Source organism: Ascaphus truei, chromosome 6 (genome assembly GCF_040206685.1).
Source record: "Ascaphus truei isolate aAscTru1 chromosome 6, aAscTru1.hap1, whole genome shotgun sequence".
NCBI lineage: Eukaryota > Metazoa > Chordata > Amphibia > Anura > Ascaphidae > Ascaphus > Ascaphus truei.
Genome location: NC_134488.1, coordinates 130,410,280 through 130,427,305, shown reverse-complemented (window position 1 = coordinate 130,427,305; position 17,026 = coordinate 130,410,280). Strand labels below are relative to the sequence as shown.

The following is a 17,026-nucleotide window of genomic DNA, read 5'->3' as shown; positions in this document are numbered from 1 at the left end:
GACAGGACGGGGTGCAGAGTGTATAAGGAATAAGACAGGATGGGGTGCAGGGTGTATAAGGAATAAGACAGGACGGGGTGCATGATGTATAAGGAATAAGACAGGACGGGGTGCATGATGTATAAGGAATAAGACAGGACAGGGAGCAGGGTGTATAAGGAATAAGACAGGACGGGGTGCAGGGTGTATAAGGAATAAGACAGGACGGGGTGCAGGGTGTATAAGGAATAAGACAGGACGGGGTGCAGGGTGTATAAGGAATAAGACAGGACGGGGTGCAGGGTGTATAAGGAATAAGACAGGACGGGGTGCAGGGTGTATAAGGAATAAGACAGGACGGGGTGCATGATGTATAAGGAATAAGACAGGACAGGGTGCAAAGTGTATAAGGAATAAGACAGGACGGGGTGCAGGGTGTATAAGGAATAAGACAGGACGGGGCGCAGGGTGTATAAGGAATAAGACAGGACGGGGTGCAGGGTGTATAAGGAATGACAGGACGGGGTGCAGGGTGTATAAGGAATAAGACAGGACGGGGTGCATGATGTATAAGGAATAAGACAGGACAGGGTGCAAAGTGTATAAGGAATAAGACAGGATGGGGTGCAAAGTGTATAAGGAATAAGACAGGACGGGTGCAGGGTGTATAAGGAATAAGACAGGATGGGGTGCAAAGTGTATAAGGAATAAGACAGGACGGGTGCAGGGTGTATAAGGAATAAGACAGGACGGGGTGCAGGGTGTATAAGGAATAAGACAGGATGGGGTGCAGGGTGTATAAGGAATAAGACAGGACGGGGTGCAGGGTGTATAAGGAATAAGACAGGACGGGGTGCAGGGTGTATAAGGAATAAGACAGGACGGGGTGCAGGGTGTATAAGGAATAAGACAGGACGGGGTGCAGGGTGTATAAGGAATAAGACGGGACGGGGTGCAGGGTGTATAAGGAATAAGACAGGACGGGGTGCAGGGTGTATAAGGAATAAGACAGGACGGGGCGCAGGGTGTAATAGAAATAATACAGAACGGGGTGCACTGTGGACAATATAACAATGTACTTCATGTTTCCCGTGGATTTGCTGTAGATTGTGTTATCCATTGGTGGTTATGTAGGGGGGCAGATCAGAATTTTAAGCAGCAAATGGTTAATTTATATCTAAACTACATGAAATTATTCAGCTTTAAATAATGTATGATAGAAAAAGCTATTATCCCAGTTAGTATTCCAGTTCCACTGACATAATGTTAGAACCACTATGTGGCGTTCCCGGTGCTAAAACTGCAGAGGTGACAGGCCTTAGGTCCCCGGAGTTCCCCCGCAGTAATAGCCCAGCTAAATCCTTTGATGGACCAGCATGGGACTACTTGAAAGATGAAAAAATTGTGTACAGATTTACAGAATGTGTAATGACACCTGAAGAAGAGACCTGTGAGGTTATGAAATCTCTGTACACTTTCATTTCATCTACTGTATAAAGAACCGTAATACCGGCTCCCTCAAGGGTTTCCAAACCTACAGCCATGAATTCAACAGGAATAGCCGTGTTAGTCCAGTTGCGATTGTGCAGAGTAAATGAGAACTTGAGTATTTGGCGATACCTTTTCTATTTGGACTAACAATTGATATTATAAAACAAGCTTTCGAGGGCTTGTCGTCTAAATGTAGCATACAGTACAGTAGGTTGAACTTGATGGACATGTCTTTTTTCAACATCATGGGACTATGAGAGGTCTCTCTTCTCTTCCACAGGTCAAGCAGTTTGACCTGAGGAAGAGAGACAACTCTCCAAAGCTTGTCTTATAATATCAATTGTTAGTCCGAATAAAAACAGCATCACCTAATACTGAAGTACTCATTTACACACCCTACAACTAATGTATACTTCTCCAATACATTTACCGGGATTGGAACCGTGGTTCAGGCGTCTTCAACTGGGGGCAAAGCCACTTATTCATCTTTCTCTATAGACTTTGCGCTCAGTTTCTTTTATATAAACTAATAGTGAAAGAGGACAGTGTGAGCCCCCAATCTTCCTGAACAATGTCTCCGATCTCTGGAAGACCCCGTGCGAAATGTCAGAGCCCCCCCAATTCCATCATATCCTCGGAAACAACTGGTGTCTCATCCTGAGTCTTGGCAAGATCCAAAGCAACTGGCTTTCTGTCGCAAGCACAGGAAGGTGTCTGAGGGAGAGAGAGGGGGCGGTGGGAGAGAGGGGTGGGGGGGGGCAGAGTGGGAGAGAGATAAAGAGAGAGAGAGAGAGAGAGATTAAGTGAGAGAGAGAAGTAGGGGTAGGGAGAGAGGGGGAGAGATAGAAAGAGAGAGAGGGACATAGATAGAGAGAGAGAAAGTGAAGGAGAGTGAGATGGATAGAGAGTGAAAGAGAGAGTGACATAGAGAGAGGGGGAGGTAAAGAGAGAGAGTGGGAGATAGAGAGAGGGGGAGGGAGATAGAGAGAGAGGGGAGGGGGGGAACAGCACACACAGCAATGCTGCAGTAACAAAAGCCTCCTGGATAAATCAACGGAGAGCATCAGAAACCCACCAACCCATACATCCCCCTCCACCGAAAACCTCAACACCCCTTCATTGGCTCAACGGTCCGTCATTTGCTCGACAAGCCCCTACCCAGCTGCAGCTCTCATTGGCCCCCAACTGCTGCCAATCACCTTCCATCTGTCAGGAGCCCCTTATGGTTTCGCAGAAGGCGAGGGGAGTGTGTGTGTGTGTGTTTGTGTGCGTGTGTTAAAGGGGGGTGCAAGGGGGACACAACACAGGGGAGAAGGCGAGAGAGCGGGGGAGAGAGGGAGACAGAAAGAGAGAGGGAGAGAGAGGGAAGGGGGGGCTGCTAGAGATTCCCCAGCCAGAATCCCTCCTGCACCCTGTGCTGCTTCCACTCCCCCATCTCCCGCATCCCACCGCTGAGAACCAGAGAGAGAGGACCAGCACCAACCCGGCCAAGGAGGGAGGGAGGGAGGAGGGGGGGAAAGGGCTAAGGACAAGGAGAGAAGCAAGCGGGGGAAAAGAGAGAAGGAGGAAGAGGAGGAGGGGGACGGCCAGAGACGACGGAGGAAATAAAAATGAAGGCGCCACTTCGGAGGCTGAGCCTGGGCAGCCTGGCCGCGGGGCTGATGCTGCTGCTGCTGACACAAGGTACTATTTGGTTTTATTGCTGTGGGAGTCAGTCTCCATCCTTCCTCACTGTATATCATGCATAAGGGGCTCTGTGCGTTCCTCCGCCGGGCGAGGGGTTAACGGAGGGGGGGGGGGTCATGGGGGTTATCACTAGCATGGCTGAGGAGTTTCCAGCAGTACAAGGGTTAAAGGGCCAGTGGAATTGATGGGAGGGGATGTAGAGATGCTTTTTTTCCAGTGGGAAAGGCTGGGGGTGTCCCTGGTGATATCACAGGGCAGTTAAGAAGTGGGGCATCAGAGACCAGGTATTGGGAGCAGTGCCATTAACCATTTTGTTACTACTCTATTTTTCACTGCAAAGGCTGGGGGTTATAGGGGGAGGGGTAACAGACACACTGCCCCCCCCCCCCTGGAGTTAATAAATGGTGTTTTACTAATAGTGAGTTTGGTGACAACCTGGAAGGATTGTCAGGGATTATGTTTCCTTTTGTGGGATACCCTATAGATCTGTGCGGGTTGATGAGGATTTAGAGGTTCATGAGATATGTCAGGCTGGGAAAAGGCTGGATTGGGGGGGATCCTGCAATATCCAAGACCACCCACAACTCAGCACTGCTCCACTACTCATCCCATCCTTTGGGGTCTTCTGAGTGATGCTCTGGGGATTTGGGACATAGCTAAGGACAGAGCCTTTTCTCAATCATTTAGCTGTGACAAGGGCTACTCATTGCTGGGGTGCAAAGGTTAATGATCATAAATAAATTAATTAATGAAAAGGAGGGAACCAATATGTCTCCCCCCCACCCCCTCCCCCTATTGCATCCTGTTTATCCCTTGTCTTTGCCTTTTTGGTGTTGTACTCGGCATAGCTATCTATGGCAGGTCCCTCTGCAAATGAAGAGGTTGGATCAATGAGGTGAAAGGTGATTAGGCAGAGGGTCTGCATTGACCTTTGATCCCTTGCTCAGACCACTAGCACACTGACATGGGGAGGGGGCCCTGCTGAGCGGTGTGCGTGCAGCTGTGTATAGAAGCTGCTGTGTATGGCATCTGTTATAGAAAGAGACAGGCTGAGAGCTGAGAGACTGTCACAGCTAAGCATTAATGCCTGGTGTATTTATAGTGTAGTGAATTCTTTACATATGTGTGTGTGTGTGTGTGTGTGTGTGTGTGTGTGTGTGTGTGTGTGTGTGTGTGTGTGTGTGTGTGTGTGTGTGTGTGTGTGTGTGTGTGTGTGTGTATATTGTAGTTTGTTGATATTTCAACGTTTAAACACGTGTATATTAATATTTATACACAGATATTTAATTGTATCCCCATATTGTACACACGGTAAGTACATGCTGCTACATTGTATCCACACACATATATATATATATGTACACATGTACACAAAAGAAAAACACAAGCCCGCCTATATCTCTCTATCAGTTAATTACCTATGTGTGTAAATATATACAGGATATATGAATATACATGAAGAAATGATGCGTGTATATTTGTATGTAGTATGCATGTGTGTATTTCTACATACATGTAGAAGGATTACCCGTGTATGAGTTTTTTACATGGTGTATATGGTATTTTGCTAACTTGCCTAGCGCTGGTAAATTAACCCTTCCCTTGCTATACAGATTCCTGACTAAACTAAAGTGTAAAGTAACTCTTAACCCCTTCCTTTCTAGACAGACAGTGTTTATACCGTTCTAGTATAAAAAGCCGGAGGTTATCTCCAAACCCTGACACTGCAGGACCTTCCAGATCCCTGAACCCTTTCCCTGCAGGGTATTGCAGAACGCCGCCTCACCTCCTCCCTATCAGAGACCTGCAGAGCATCAGGCCTTGCTTAGGGCCTGCAGAGCATTGCTTGATCGCTACCTTGCAACATTACTCCATTTCATGCTTGGGGAAAAAGGCACCTGTAGAGTATTGCTTAACCCATTCCCTGCCATAGCTTTTCCAATCATTACTGAGCTCCAACAAATACCGCACAGCATGGCTCTGCCCTTCTCGGTAACCCTTTCCCTGCCAGAAACGCAGAGCACAGCAAGCGAAGGGTTACATACTCTATGCTTTCTAGACACCTGCATGTCACATTTAACCCTGCGCGTGCCACCTAAAGGCAATGACTTGCGTAGCATTGCTAAACCCGGCTTAACCCTCCCGAGACCAGCACGACTTTATTTAACCCTTCCTTCCATGTGTACGTAAAGGGCCCGACACAGGTGCAGCACTTTAATGCAGAGACATTGCAATGCAAGGGGTTAATAGAACGATCAGGGGGAAAGTGCTGCAGGGGAGATTAAGCATAAGGAATCCCTGATCCAGTGAGCTTACAATCTAAGCGGTCGCTTTCCAGCAGCCTGCTCCTCCCCACTGCAGGAACATGGGAAGCTAAATCCTTTCCCGCTGCGAGTTCTGGCGTCACACACATTGCCCGTGGCGATGCCACGTATCGATAAGATTCACTGAGCTCTGATAAGGGGGATCGTTCACGCCAGTGGCAGTCACCGTGCCATGGCGCTGTGATGGGATCACGCTGAAACCCCTTAATGGAGCCTACTCAATTCCGACCTCACGGCCACGCGCCCGGCAAGGCGCCTCGTACGTAGGTTTCTTGTTATTTTTTTATAAACACCAGAGAGGCCAGCGACGCACTTCTCCGTATCACCATCGCGCCTTGCTTACTCGATATGCCTACATAGGCATTAAAACTTATATTAACCAGAATGATTTCATGTAGCAGCATTGAATGAATGGAAGGGGTGAGCATTATTAAGCACTGGGGATTATTTGGTGCCTTAAAAATAAATGATGATGAATTCAGTGTTCGACAAACCTATACATTTGCTCGCCCCGGGCGAGTGGATTTAACCCCCGGGCGAGTAAATATTGGCCCAAGCAGCACACGTTTGGTACTAGGTGGCGAGTAGATTTTTTTGTGTGGCGAGTAGATTTTTTGGTGATTTGTCAACCACTGATGATGATGATAATAATATTAAATAATAATAACAGTAATAATAATTAATAGCCCACAATGGCCTTGCACTGTGCAATAACCCCACTGCATTGCCTCAAAGGGCTATCTCAGCACCGCGCTGCTAATAGACCCTGCGAATGTATGCGCTAGGATACAGTCTGCGCTATGAATTAATGTAGCAGCCCCCTTTGAAACGCATTTAGAAATAAGGGGGCTATGTAATAAAATGTCCCGGGTGCAAAATTAGGGCAAAAGTGGAGCAAAACATAGCAGCAGATTTATCAAAAAATCCCATAGAAAGCTACTGAGATCTTCTTTTTTTCTATGATAAATCCAGTGATATTTTCGTGCCTCAGTTTTGCCACTGGGGGATTTGAGGGTCTACATGTGGCCAGCCGTCCCGGGCACTAGAGGGGTAGCTCCCCCCCCCCCCCAACTCAGTGTTGTGTCCCTCCCTGTAGCTGGTTGGAACAAGGGGGAGGGGTTCAGTTGGTTTGTACAATCAGAGGGTGACCCAGTAGCAGGAGGGTCAGAGCTTGTCGGTACCCTGTGGGACAGCGGGGTCTGCAGGCCAGGGGACTAACAGCGCCCCAGGTACACAGGACACGGCAGCTACAGTCAGCTCTCTGCTCCAGACCTGGGATAAGTCTCCACGCTTGCAGCTGCCCCGACCCCTGAAGCCGGCCCCCCCATCAGGTGGGAGACCCAGACTCTTCCTGTTAGGACAGGTTGGACCGTTCGTTGTTGTTATCGAATAAAGGATTACACCAAAGTCCCCAGCCGCCCAGCCCAGAAACCTGCCGAAGCTGCCAGGCCGTCTGGGACTTTATACGGAGGGATATCCTGAGATTCAGGGGTTCCCAACGCCAGTCCTCGAGAACCCCCAACAGGTCAGGTTTTCAGGATATCCCAGTCTTCCACTGAGCCACTGATTGAGCCACCTGTGCTGAAGCAGGGATATCCTTAAAATCTGAGATGTTGGGGGGTCTTGAGGACTGGAGTTGAGTGCCCATCAGAAACTGCCCCTTCTGTAACTACATCAGTAACTGCCCCTTCTGTAACTACATCAGAAACTGCCCCTTCTGTAACTACATCAGAATCTGCCCCTTCTGTAACTACATCAGAAACTGCCCCTTCTGTAACTACATCAGAATCTGCCCCTTCTGTAACTACATCAGTAACTGCCCCTTCTGTAACTACATCAGAAACTGCCCCTTCTGTAACTACATCCGTAACTGCCCCTTCTGTAACTACATCAGAAACTGCCCCTTCTGTAACTACATCAGAATCTGCCCCTTCTGTAACTACATCAGTAACTGCCCCTTCTGTAACTACATCAGAAACTGCCCCTTCTGTAACTACATCAGAAACTGCCCCTTCTGTAACTACATCAGTAACTGCCCCTTCTGTAACTACATCAGAAACTGCCCCTTCTGTAACTACATCAGAATCTGCCCCTTCTGTAACTACATCAGTAACTGCCCCTTCTGTAACTACATCAGAAACTGCCCCTTCTGTAACTACATCAGAATCTGCCCCTTCTATAACTACATCAGTAACTGCCCCTTCTGTAACTACATCAGAAACTGCCCCTTCTGTAACTACATCAGAAACTGACCCTTCTGTAACTACATCAGTAACTGCCCCTTCTGTAACTACATCAGAAACTGCCCCTTCTGTAACTACATCAGAAATTGCCCCTTCTGAAACTACATCGGTAACTGCCCCTTCTGTAACTACATCAGAAACTGCCCCTGCTGTAACTACATCAGAAACTGCCCCTGCTGTAACTACAAAAGAAACTGCCCCTTCTGTAACTACATCAGAAACTGCCCCTTCTGTAACTACATCAGAAACTGCCCCTTCTGTAACTACATCAGTAACTGCCCCTTCTGTAACTACATCAGAAACTGCCCCTGCTGTAACTACATCAGAAACTGCCCCTGCTGTAACTACATCAGAAACTGCCCCTTCTGTAACTACATCAGAAACTGCCCCTGCTGTAACTACATCAGAAACTGCCCCTGCTGTAACTACATCAGAACCTGCCCCTGCTGTAACTACATCAGAACCTGCCCCTTCTGTAACTACATCAGTAACTGCCCCTTCTGTAACTACATCAGTAACTGCCCCTTCTGTAACTACATCAGTAACTGCCCCTTCTGTAACTACATCAGTAACTGCCCCTTCTGTAACTACATCAGAACCTGCCCCTGCTGTAACTACATCAGTAACTGCCCCTGCTGTAACTACATCAGAACCTGCCCCTTCTGTAACTACATCAGAACCTGCCCCTGCTGTAACTACATCAGAACCTGCCCCTTCTGTAACTACATCAGAAACTGCCCCTGCTGTAACTACATCAGAACCTGCCCCTTCTGTAACTACATCAGAACCTGCCCCTGCTGTAACTACATCAGTAACTGCCCCTGCTGTAACTACATCAGAACCTGCCCCTGCTGTAACTACATCAGTAACTGCCCCTGCTGTAACTACATCAGAACCTGCCCCTGCTGTAACTACATCAGTAACTGCCCCTGCTGTAACTACATCAGAAACTGCCCCTGCTGTAACTACATCAGAACCTGCCCCTGCTGTAACTACATCAGAACCTGCCCCTGCTGTAACTACATCAGTAACTGCCCCTGCTGTAACTACATCAGTAACTGCCCCTGCTGTAACTACATCAGAACCTGCCCCTGCTGTTACTATATCAGTAACTGCCCCTGCTGTAACTACATCAGTAACTGCCCCTGCTGTAACTACATCAGAACCTGCCCCTGCTGTAACTACATCAGTAACTGCCCCTGCTGTAACTACATCAGAACCTGCCCCTACTGTAACTACATCAGTAACTGCCCCTGTTGTAACTACATCAGAACCTGCCCCTGCTGTAACTACATCAGAACCTGCCCCTGCTGTAACTACATCAGTAACTGCCCCTGCTGTAACTACATCAGAACCTGCCCCTTCTGTAACTACATCAGAACCTGCCCCTGCTGTAACTACATCAGAACCTGCCCCTGCTGTAACTACATCAGTAACTGCCCCTGCTGTAACTACATCAGAACCTGCCCCTTCTGTAACAACATCAGAACCTGCCCCTGCTATAACTGCACCAGCTGACCAGTGACGCACATTCCTGCCCCTCAGCTTATTAGATGACATACTGTATGAATCAGGCAATTAGGGGGGAGGGAGGGGGGGAGCTTCACCCGATGTATCGGAAACCAAACTCTATGGGACCTATATACTAAGATTATATTTTCATTGTTTTGTGTGCCAAAGTTTCCATGCTAAAAAGTAGTACAAACCTTCAGAAAATGTGCGTATTATACGAGGACGTTATACACACATCATTTGTGGTTTGAAATTATTTTTTACGCCTTGCGTTATATTGAGTACCTGATTATTAGTACAATTACAATGAAAACAGAGTTGTGTATATTTTATATTTTATTTATAACTCATACAAGTATCAATTATTTGTGCAATACTTATAATAGCCATACAGTGAAAATAATACATTTTGTTAACCTATACAGAGATATCCCTGCTGCGTTACATATATATATATATATAGCAAAAGGAAATATAGCTGTATGCTCATTTGCATGTCTTAGACAGGTCTGCAACCCCACCTTTCCCCATCATCACCCAGCACACAGCACTTCCACCGCAGCAATGGATTCTGGGAAATGACATGCAAATGAGCACACATTAAGTTAAGGGTTAAGATGCATAGGCAGTAAACTCACCCAAGACAGCTGTTATATTATACATAGTGCATGGGAACATCATTTTTTTAGTATATATGTGCGTTAAAAAAATCATATTTGATGCTGCTGGCGCAGACTGAGAAATGGCAGATTAGTTCACACGCGTATATCTGGTGTAATTGTTGTACACTACAACTGCCCCACTGTTTCCTTGATACATGGATCCCACAGTACTCAGGCCCTGATTCCTTGCAGTGGTATTTTTTCCTTTGCTACACACAGTATGGTGCAAAGCGTTTGCCTCCGAATCGCACCCCTCCTGCCTTGATATACAGTCTCACCCCTTAGTCCGGATTGTGACGTTGCACTGGGATTACGCTATTGTTTTTTCCTCTCTGTGTTTGGTTTATACGGAAATCCCTGGCAGCCTTTTAAATGTAACCCTGGTTTTCTGGGGGTGATATGGCAATGAATATTTTGCAGCAAAGTTGATGATAATGAATTGTGCATTTTTCCTCGGCCTCTTTGCTTTCGTGCAAAAAAACACTTGGTTTTTGCCCTGTCTGCATCAGCTTGGGATGTGTCAATAGAAGCAGTAAGGGAGTTATACGACACAAATAACATGATGTGTCACATTTTGTGACTCTGTGTGTCACTGCCGTACCTTTTTATAGCATCACAATCCCACCCCATATATCTGCGGTGGCACCAGCTTTCCTGGCTGACCGACCCGCACATATGAGACATGTTTGGTACAGTTCCCACCAGCAGACGACGCCGTGCGTTCCAACAAGCGTTTTGTGCATCAATAGCACACTTTGTTTCTTGTTACATAAAGCTCTGTTTTGTGGTTCCAGTTTTGCAGTCACATACTGTACATAACCTCCATCACCCGCCTGGAAATTGCCTCTTCTTTCATTTACTTGCGTTGGCTTGAGATCTCGTTGGTGTGCAGGCCTGTTTTTGCCTGTCCTTAACAACGTTGCAAATTAATTCATGATTGCCGGACGCTAATATTCACAGAAACATTAATGCAAATAAATTTTGCGGGGGGACCCTTATATTGGGCCACCATTTCTTTTCAATCTTTATGTAGCACAAGTTACTGCAACATTGGACTCACAGCTTCATCCTTATTTGTTTGAAGTAAAATCCCTTAACTAGCCCCAAGTAATAAAAATAATTAGAATATATTGTGTATTCTGGCCTCAATTGGAAAAACTAATAGCATATGAAATGAACAGATACATGTAGCGGTTTCTATATCAGATTGAAAGGGTCTATAACAGTAAGAATGAGCGTTTCCTACTAATGTGAAACTCAGTGCTGGTAAAATCATTGGAAATAAATCTCGTCAGACAAGGTCTGCTGGGTTAATATTGTTCCTAGGAGGATAGCACCCTGGGACCTCACGCTGGGCTATCATGGGAATGGAGTGGTGTCTTGGGAACAGAGACAGGCACAGTTTTCACAGCACTTTGCCAAATTGATCATTGTTTTCAGACACAAAATGTTGTAAGGTTTTTTTTGGGGGGGGGGGGTTTCCGGCACAATTCACAAAGTCGGTTCACACCCTGAAATAGGGCGTTAACTTATTTGCATATGTAAATTACCTTTTTTTCCCCAGGTATCTCAGTTGTGTTTACAGCTATCTCTCCACAAAACAAACACACATCTAAACAACGTGTAGCAAGAACGCACAACTTGTGTGAACGTATAATGAGATTAAAATGAACAAATGCCTCACTTGTAAATAGGGCACTTTAAATCTAACAACCAGTCTTCTATTTGTTTTATTTATTACTATTAAAAGTTACTTTTTATTTCATATATTTCCCATTTGTGAGGCGTGTGTCCCAATAGTATTTTTCGTTCTGTGCCTGCACACACCAAGTATTCACCACTTCCATTTACCCGAGGTGTGAGCAGCCTAACCTCTATACTTTGCTGGAGTGTGATTGTCCTTCTATCTCTCCACATGTTGTACAGAGGAGGGGCTGGGGAAGGGTATAACTCAATGGGTACTCTACTAAACAGAGCTCTCTTAAACACACTTGATAGCATTCTCTTCCTGTCCTTCTTTTGTACAATAAATAGACTTGAAACATCGCACTAAAGTGCGGCTGTATCGTGACTTTTTATATAGGTGCCGGGCAAGGCACTTTATTTCCATGTGACTTAGATCAGGGGGGCTAAACTCCAGTCCTCAAGATCCCCCAACGGGTCAGGTTTTCAGGATATGCTTCAGCACTGAGCCTCTGATTGAGCCACCTGTGCTGAAGCTGGGATATCCTGAAAACCTGACCGGCTGCTGGGGGGTTTCACGGACTGGCGTTGAGCCCCCTGCCTTAGATACCCAAAACAGATTGTAATCTCTTCAGGAAATGGCCTGGGCTCTACGGGGGGATTCACTGAGCATCGATGCCGAGTATTGCACCCCAATCCAGCGGTAACTGCCATTCAAGTCAATGGCAGTGATCTCTGTATCGGGGTGTGATACCCCACATCTCGGCTTCATGAATCCAGGCCAAAGAGAGAGATTTTCCTCCTGTGCATAGAACACGGCGACAGTGGGAAATGTCTGTGTATACCCGCGCAGAACAGGTATACAGCAGGTATACAGCAGGTGAGACCAGCCTCAAGTGAGATTCAACCTATTACACATCAGAAGTATGCATGTAACAACTGGCTCTGAATTACTCTGGGGGCTTCCAAATACTACTCCAGCGGTGTAAGGGTTAACCTTTAGCCATGATGCCTACTAGGTTCAAAAAGTGACATCATTGTCTGCGTGGACAGGTTAAAGGCAGCAAAACATGTGGCATTGTATATGGGTTTTCAAGAATACATCTGTTCTGTACTATGAGATAATACCAGCTGCATTTTGTTTTGTTATTATTCACTCGAAATGACATTTTTAATGAGCTTTAAAGCAGCCTATGATTTATATGGCAGGTTTAGCCCACTTCCCCAGCAGGGCAAGATCTTTGCAACACTTTCCTGTCTGTGATCATTTGTTGCCAATGTTCCCAGCAGTTTGAGCTGCAAACTGTAACAATAGATACTGTTACCTTGGTAATACAATGATACATTGTAGCTGCTGAGTTACACTGACTGAAGGAATCATTGAAACTGAAAGGCGACCATTACGTTAGGCACACCATCCGGATTTTGATAGATTTATAACCGGAGCACCAAACGATTGCCAGCTTAGGTAAGAATGTAGAATAATACATTGTCACTCGCGTTACATATACAAATAAGAAATACAAGGGAATGCAGTATTGCAACCTTAAGGAGAGAGAGAGAGAGAGAGAGAGAGAGCGAGCGAGAGAGAGAGAGAGAGAGCGAGAGAGAATGTGAATGTGAATTTGTTGCTGGGCCATCAGGCAGTGGAGGGGTAAAGCGTTACGATTACTGTCCTATACATATCTTCAGCTTCATGGACATCATTGTTTTAAAGCAGTGGTATCCAGTTCCAGTCCTCAAGTACCCCCAGCAGGTCAGGTTTTAAGGATATCCCTGCTTCAGCACAGTCATCTTTGACTGAGTCACTGATTGAGTCACCTGTGCTGAAGCAGGGACTGATTGAGCCACCTGTGCTGAAGCAGGGACTTATTGAGCAACCTGGATCCCCCTCTTATACACACAGGGGGTAATTCTATGTAGTCCGAAGCAGCCGTTCGGGACAGTTTCAGCCCAAATCCCCATTGAATGCAGCACATTTCTGACCGAAAATGTCCTGACCGGTCCGGTGGGAATATAAAGGATAAGGCCCGCAGTGTCGTGTGTACTGAGAATATGCAACTGGCACACAGTATCACCCATCAATGTCAATGTGATCGCCCGTTACACACGGGATCCCCTGTTAAAAATGAAGATCACCCTGTAACAGGGACTTATCCCTGTTAAGAAACGTGCCTCTAATCCAGCAGTGTGCTGGTTAATTGCACACCTGCAATCAACCAACCCCACCTGCCTAATCAGAACTCTGTCAGAAAAAGCCGGTTCTGAGACACAGGAGGAGGATTCCTGAGTCTCACAATTGGGGGCTGAACCAAGGAAGGACAGAAAGATTTTTCCTTAGTCCACATTGGACTGACCAGAGGAACAGATGTCTTGAGCTGCAGAAGGATTGGACTGTATGCGGCTAGCAAGACAAGGTGGCCAGAACTCTATATCTGGACAGGCATTGCCTTAGCACACAAGGGTGCTGACCCAGGAGAGGAGAGCGGCCTTCCCGTACAGATACAAGAAACAGATAAGACTTTCTTATGGAACTGTTATATATCTGTATATATGTTTATATATTTTGGGCTGGTAAATAGCTTAGCTAACCACCCAGTTATAGAGGGCTGAACTACATGTGTAGATATTCTCCAAAGTGGAGTAGGTTTTTTGTTTGGCTTATTTTCATGGTTTGCTGTGTTAAAGGGACAGGCGCAATAAAGCCTCATTTTAGTTTCACTTTAAACAGTCTCCATTGTGTACCTCTGAACACATCTGTTACACAACCCCTTACATACAGTGATCATTAGATTAACCCCTTTGCTACAGAGCTTTTAACCCTTTGTACACACACTAATAATCCATATAGGTCTCAATCAGATTTCCCTATTTAAAACGAGAAACCCCACTCGTAAGATGGATCATGAGAGCGCAGGACGATGTGAATCTGACCCAGCGGGATCCCCTGGGAGGGAAGGGGTTACGCTGCTGACCTGTTTACCAGCTCTGTTGTCTGTAGAGGAGGATAGGCCCTTTTTATTATTCATGTGCTCACCCATTCACTCGCAGGGAGTGCTGTGCTTAATCATATGATTTTCATGGCTGTTCAGCCTTAGAGGTGGCAGGGCCTGCGTCCCTGGGCTGTCTCCTTGGCTGTACAGTCCTGGAGGTGTCATCGTCTGTGCCCCTGTGCTGTCTCTTCAGCTGTACAGTCCTAGAGGTGTCAAATGCTGTATCCATGGGCGGTGCCCATGGCTGTCCTAGAGGTGTGCCCCTGAGCAGAACTTCCTTACCTGTACAATGATAAAGGGGTCATTATCACCCCCCCACCTAAAAGTAGAGAGAAGCTAGGTAATGCTCAACTAACAATGTATCGGCCTTCATTCACTTTGGTGGAGGTAACAGTAACAAGGGCTGTGCATTACCCTGCTTCTCACTATATTGCATAGAGGCGTATATGATATCCATGGATGTTGGCTGTACAGGTCTGTATAAATGCGCCCACTCCATAAATACCTCCAGCCTGCCTTATCTAAGCGTTGCCAATCTTGGTGCCCCCGAGCCATTCCTTAGGCCTCACTGCCCTGGGTTTGACATGCTTAGCAGTCTGACAGACGTCCTTTGACCCGTCCAGGGTTGGAGCTGCTGGTATTTGTTCAGACGAAGAGTTGACAAGTGACAAGTCCTATATAGCTAAATCTGTTCCTAAACTGTCCTGTCTGTCTGAGACACTGCGTCCGAGCCCCATCACGGCAATGTCCAGTCACATAGGTCCCTGCACCCAGCAGCACCCAGCTCCTGAGCCATGGAGCTCTGGAGGTGTCAGGCTGCGTGTCCCTCTCTCTGTGCTGCTGACGCCAGCTATTCTGTGGCAGCGACACTCAGCCGGTGTTACAGCTACACAGCAAGGAAATCAGCGGGGGAATCAATAGGGCAGAGGGGTGAGGGAGTGGGCTGCAGGGAAGCACACGCAGCATGCAGCACTGATGTGACAGCTGCTCATCCTGTCAGCAGCACAGAGACCCCACTGACTGCGCCTGGAGAAGGCAGGATGGTCACATCTCACTCACTGCGAGACACACACTGCTTCACTCACTATCACATCTCACTCACTGCGACACACACTCTGCTTCACACATTATCACATCTCACTCACTGCGAGACACACACTGCTTCACTCACTATCACATCTCACTCACTGTGACACGCTCTGCTTCACTCATTATCACATCTCACTCACTGCGAGACACACACTGCTTCACTCACTATCACATCTCACTCACTGCGAAACACACACTATGCTTCACTCACTATCACATCTCACTCATTGCGAGACACACACTCTGCTTCACTCATTATCACATCTCACTCACTGCAAGACACACACTCTGCTTCACTCACTATCACATCTCACTCACTGCGAAACACACACTATGCTTCACTCACTATCACATCTCACTCATTGCGAGACACACACTCTGCTTCACTCATTATCACATCTCACTCACTGCGAGACACACACTGCTTCACTCACTATCACATCTCACTTATTGCGAGACACACACTGCTTCACTCATTATCACATCTCACTCACTGCGAGACACACACTCTGCTTCACTCACTATCACATCTCACTCACTGCGACACACACTCTGCTTCACTCACTATCACATCTCACTCACTGCGAAACACACTATGCTTCACTCACTATCACATCTCACTCATTGTGAGACACACACTCTGCTTCACTCACTATCACATCTCACTCACTGCGAAACACACACTCTGCTTCACTCACTATCACATCTCACTCTCTGCTTCACTCACTATCACATCTCACTCATTGCGAGACACACTCTGCTTCACTCACTATCACATCTCACTCACTGCAAGGCACACACTCTGCTTCACTCATTATCACATCTCACTCACTGCAAGACACACACTCTGCTTCACTCATTATCATATCTCACTCACTGCAAGACACACACTCTGCTTCACTCATTATCATATCTCACTCACTGTAAGACACACACTCTGCTTCACTCATTAATATCTCACTCACTGAGACACACACTCTGCTTCACTCATTATCACATCTCACTGCAAGACACACACTCTGCTTCAATCATTATCACATCTCACTCACTGACACACACTCTGCTTCACTCATTATCACATCTCACTCACTGCGAGACACACACTCTGCTTCACTCATTATCACATCTCACTTACTGCGAGACACACTCTGCTTCACTCACTATCACATCTCACTCATTGCGAGACACACTCTGCTTCATTCACTATCACATCTCACTCACTGCAAGACACACACTCTGCTTCACTCATTATCACATCTCACTTACTGAAGGACACACATTCTGCTTCATTCACTATCACATCTCACTCACTGCGAGACACACACTCTGCTTCACTCGTTATCACATCTCACTCACTGCAGGAT

At 46.6% G+C, this 17,026-nt stretch overlaps 1 protein-coding gene across 4 annotated transcripts in view; it reads left to right on the top strand.

The window, feature by feature from the left end:
• The first annotated feature begins 2,504 nt into the window (after positions 1 to 2,504).
• The window catches only part of IGLON5 (IgLON family member 5), a 305,924-nt gene continuing 291,402 nt past the window's right edge, over positions 2,505 to 17,026 (top strand). Inside the window, exon 1 of one of the 4 annotated variants that reach the window (XM_075606326.1) lies at positions 2,505 to 3,153. In XM_075606326.1, coding sequence (XP_075462441.1) covers positions 3,081 to 3,153 — 73 coding nt within the window. In that variant the 5' untranslated portion in view covers positions 2,505 to 3,080. The remainder of the gene's footprint in view (positions 3,154 to 17,026) is intronic. The other 3 variants (XM_075606325.1, XM_075606322.1, XM_075606323.1) reach the window with 3 other exon arrangements.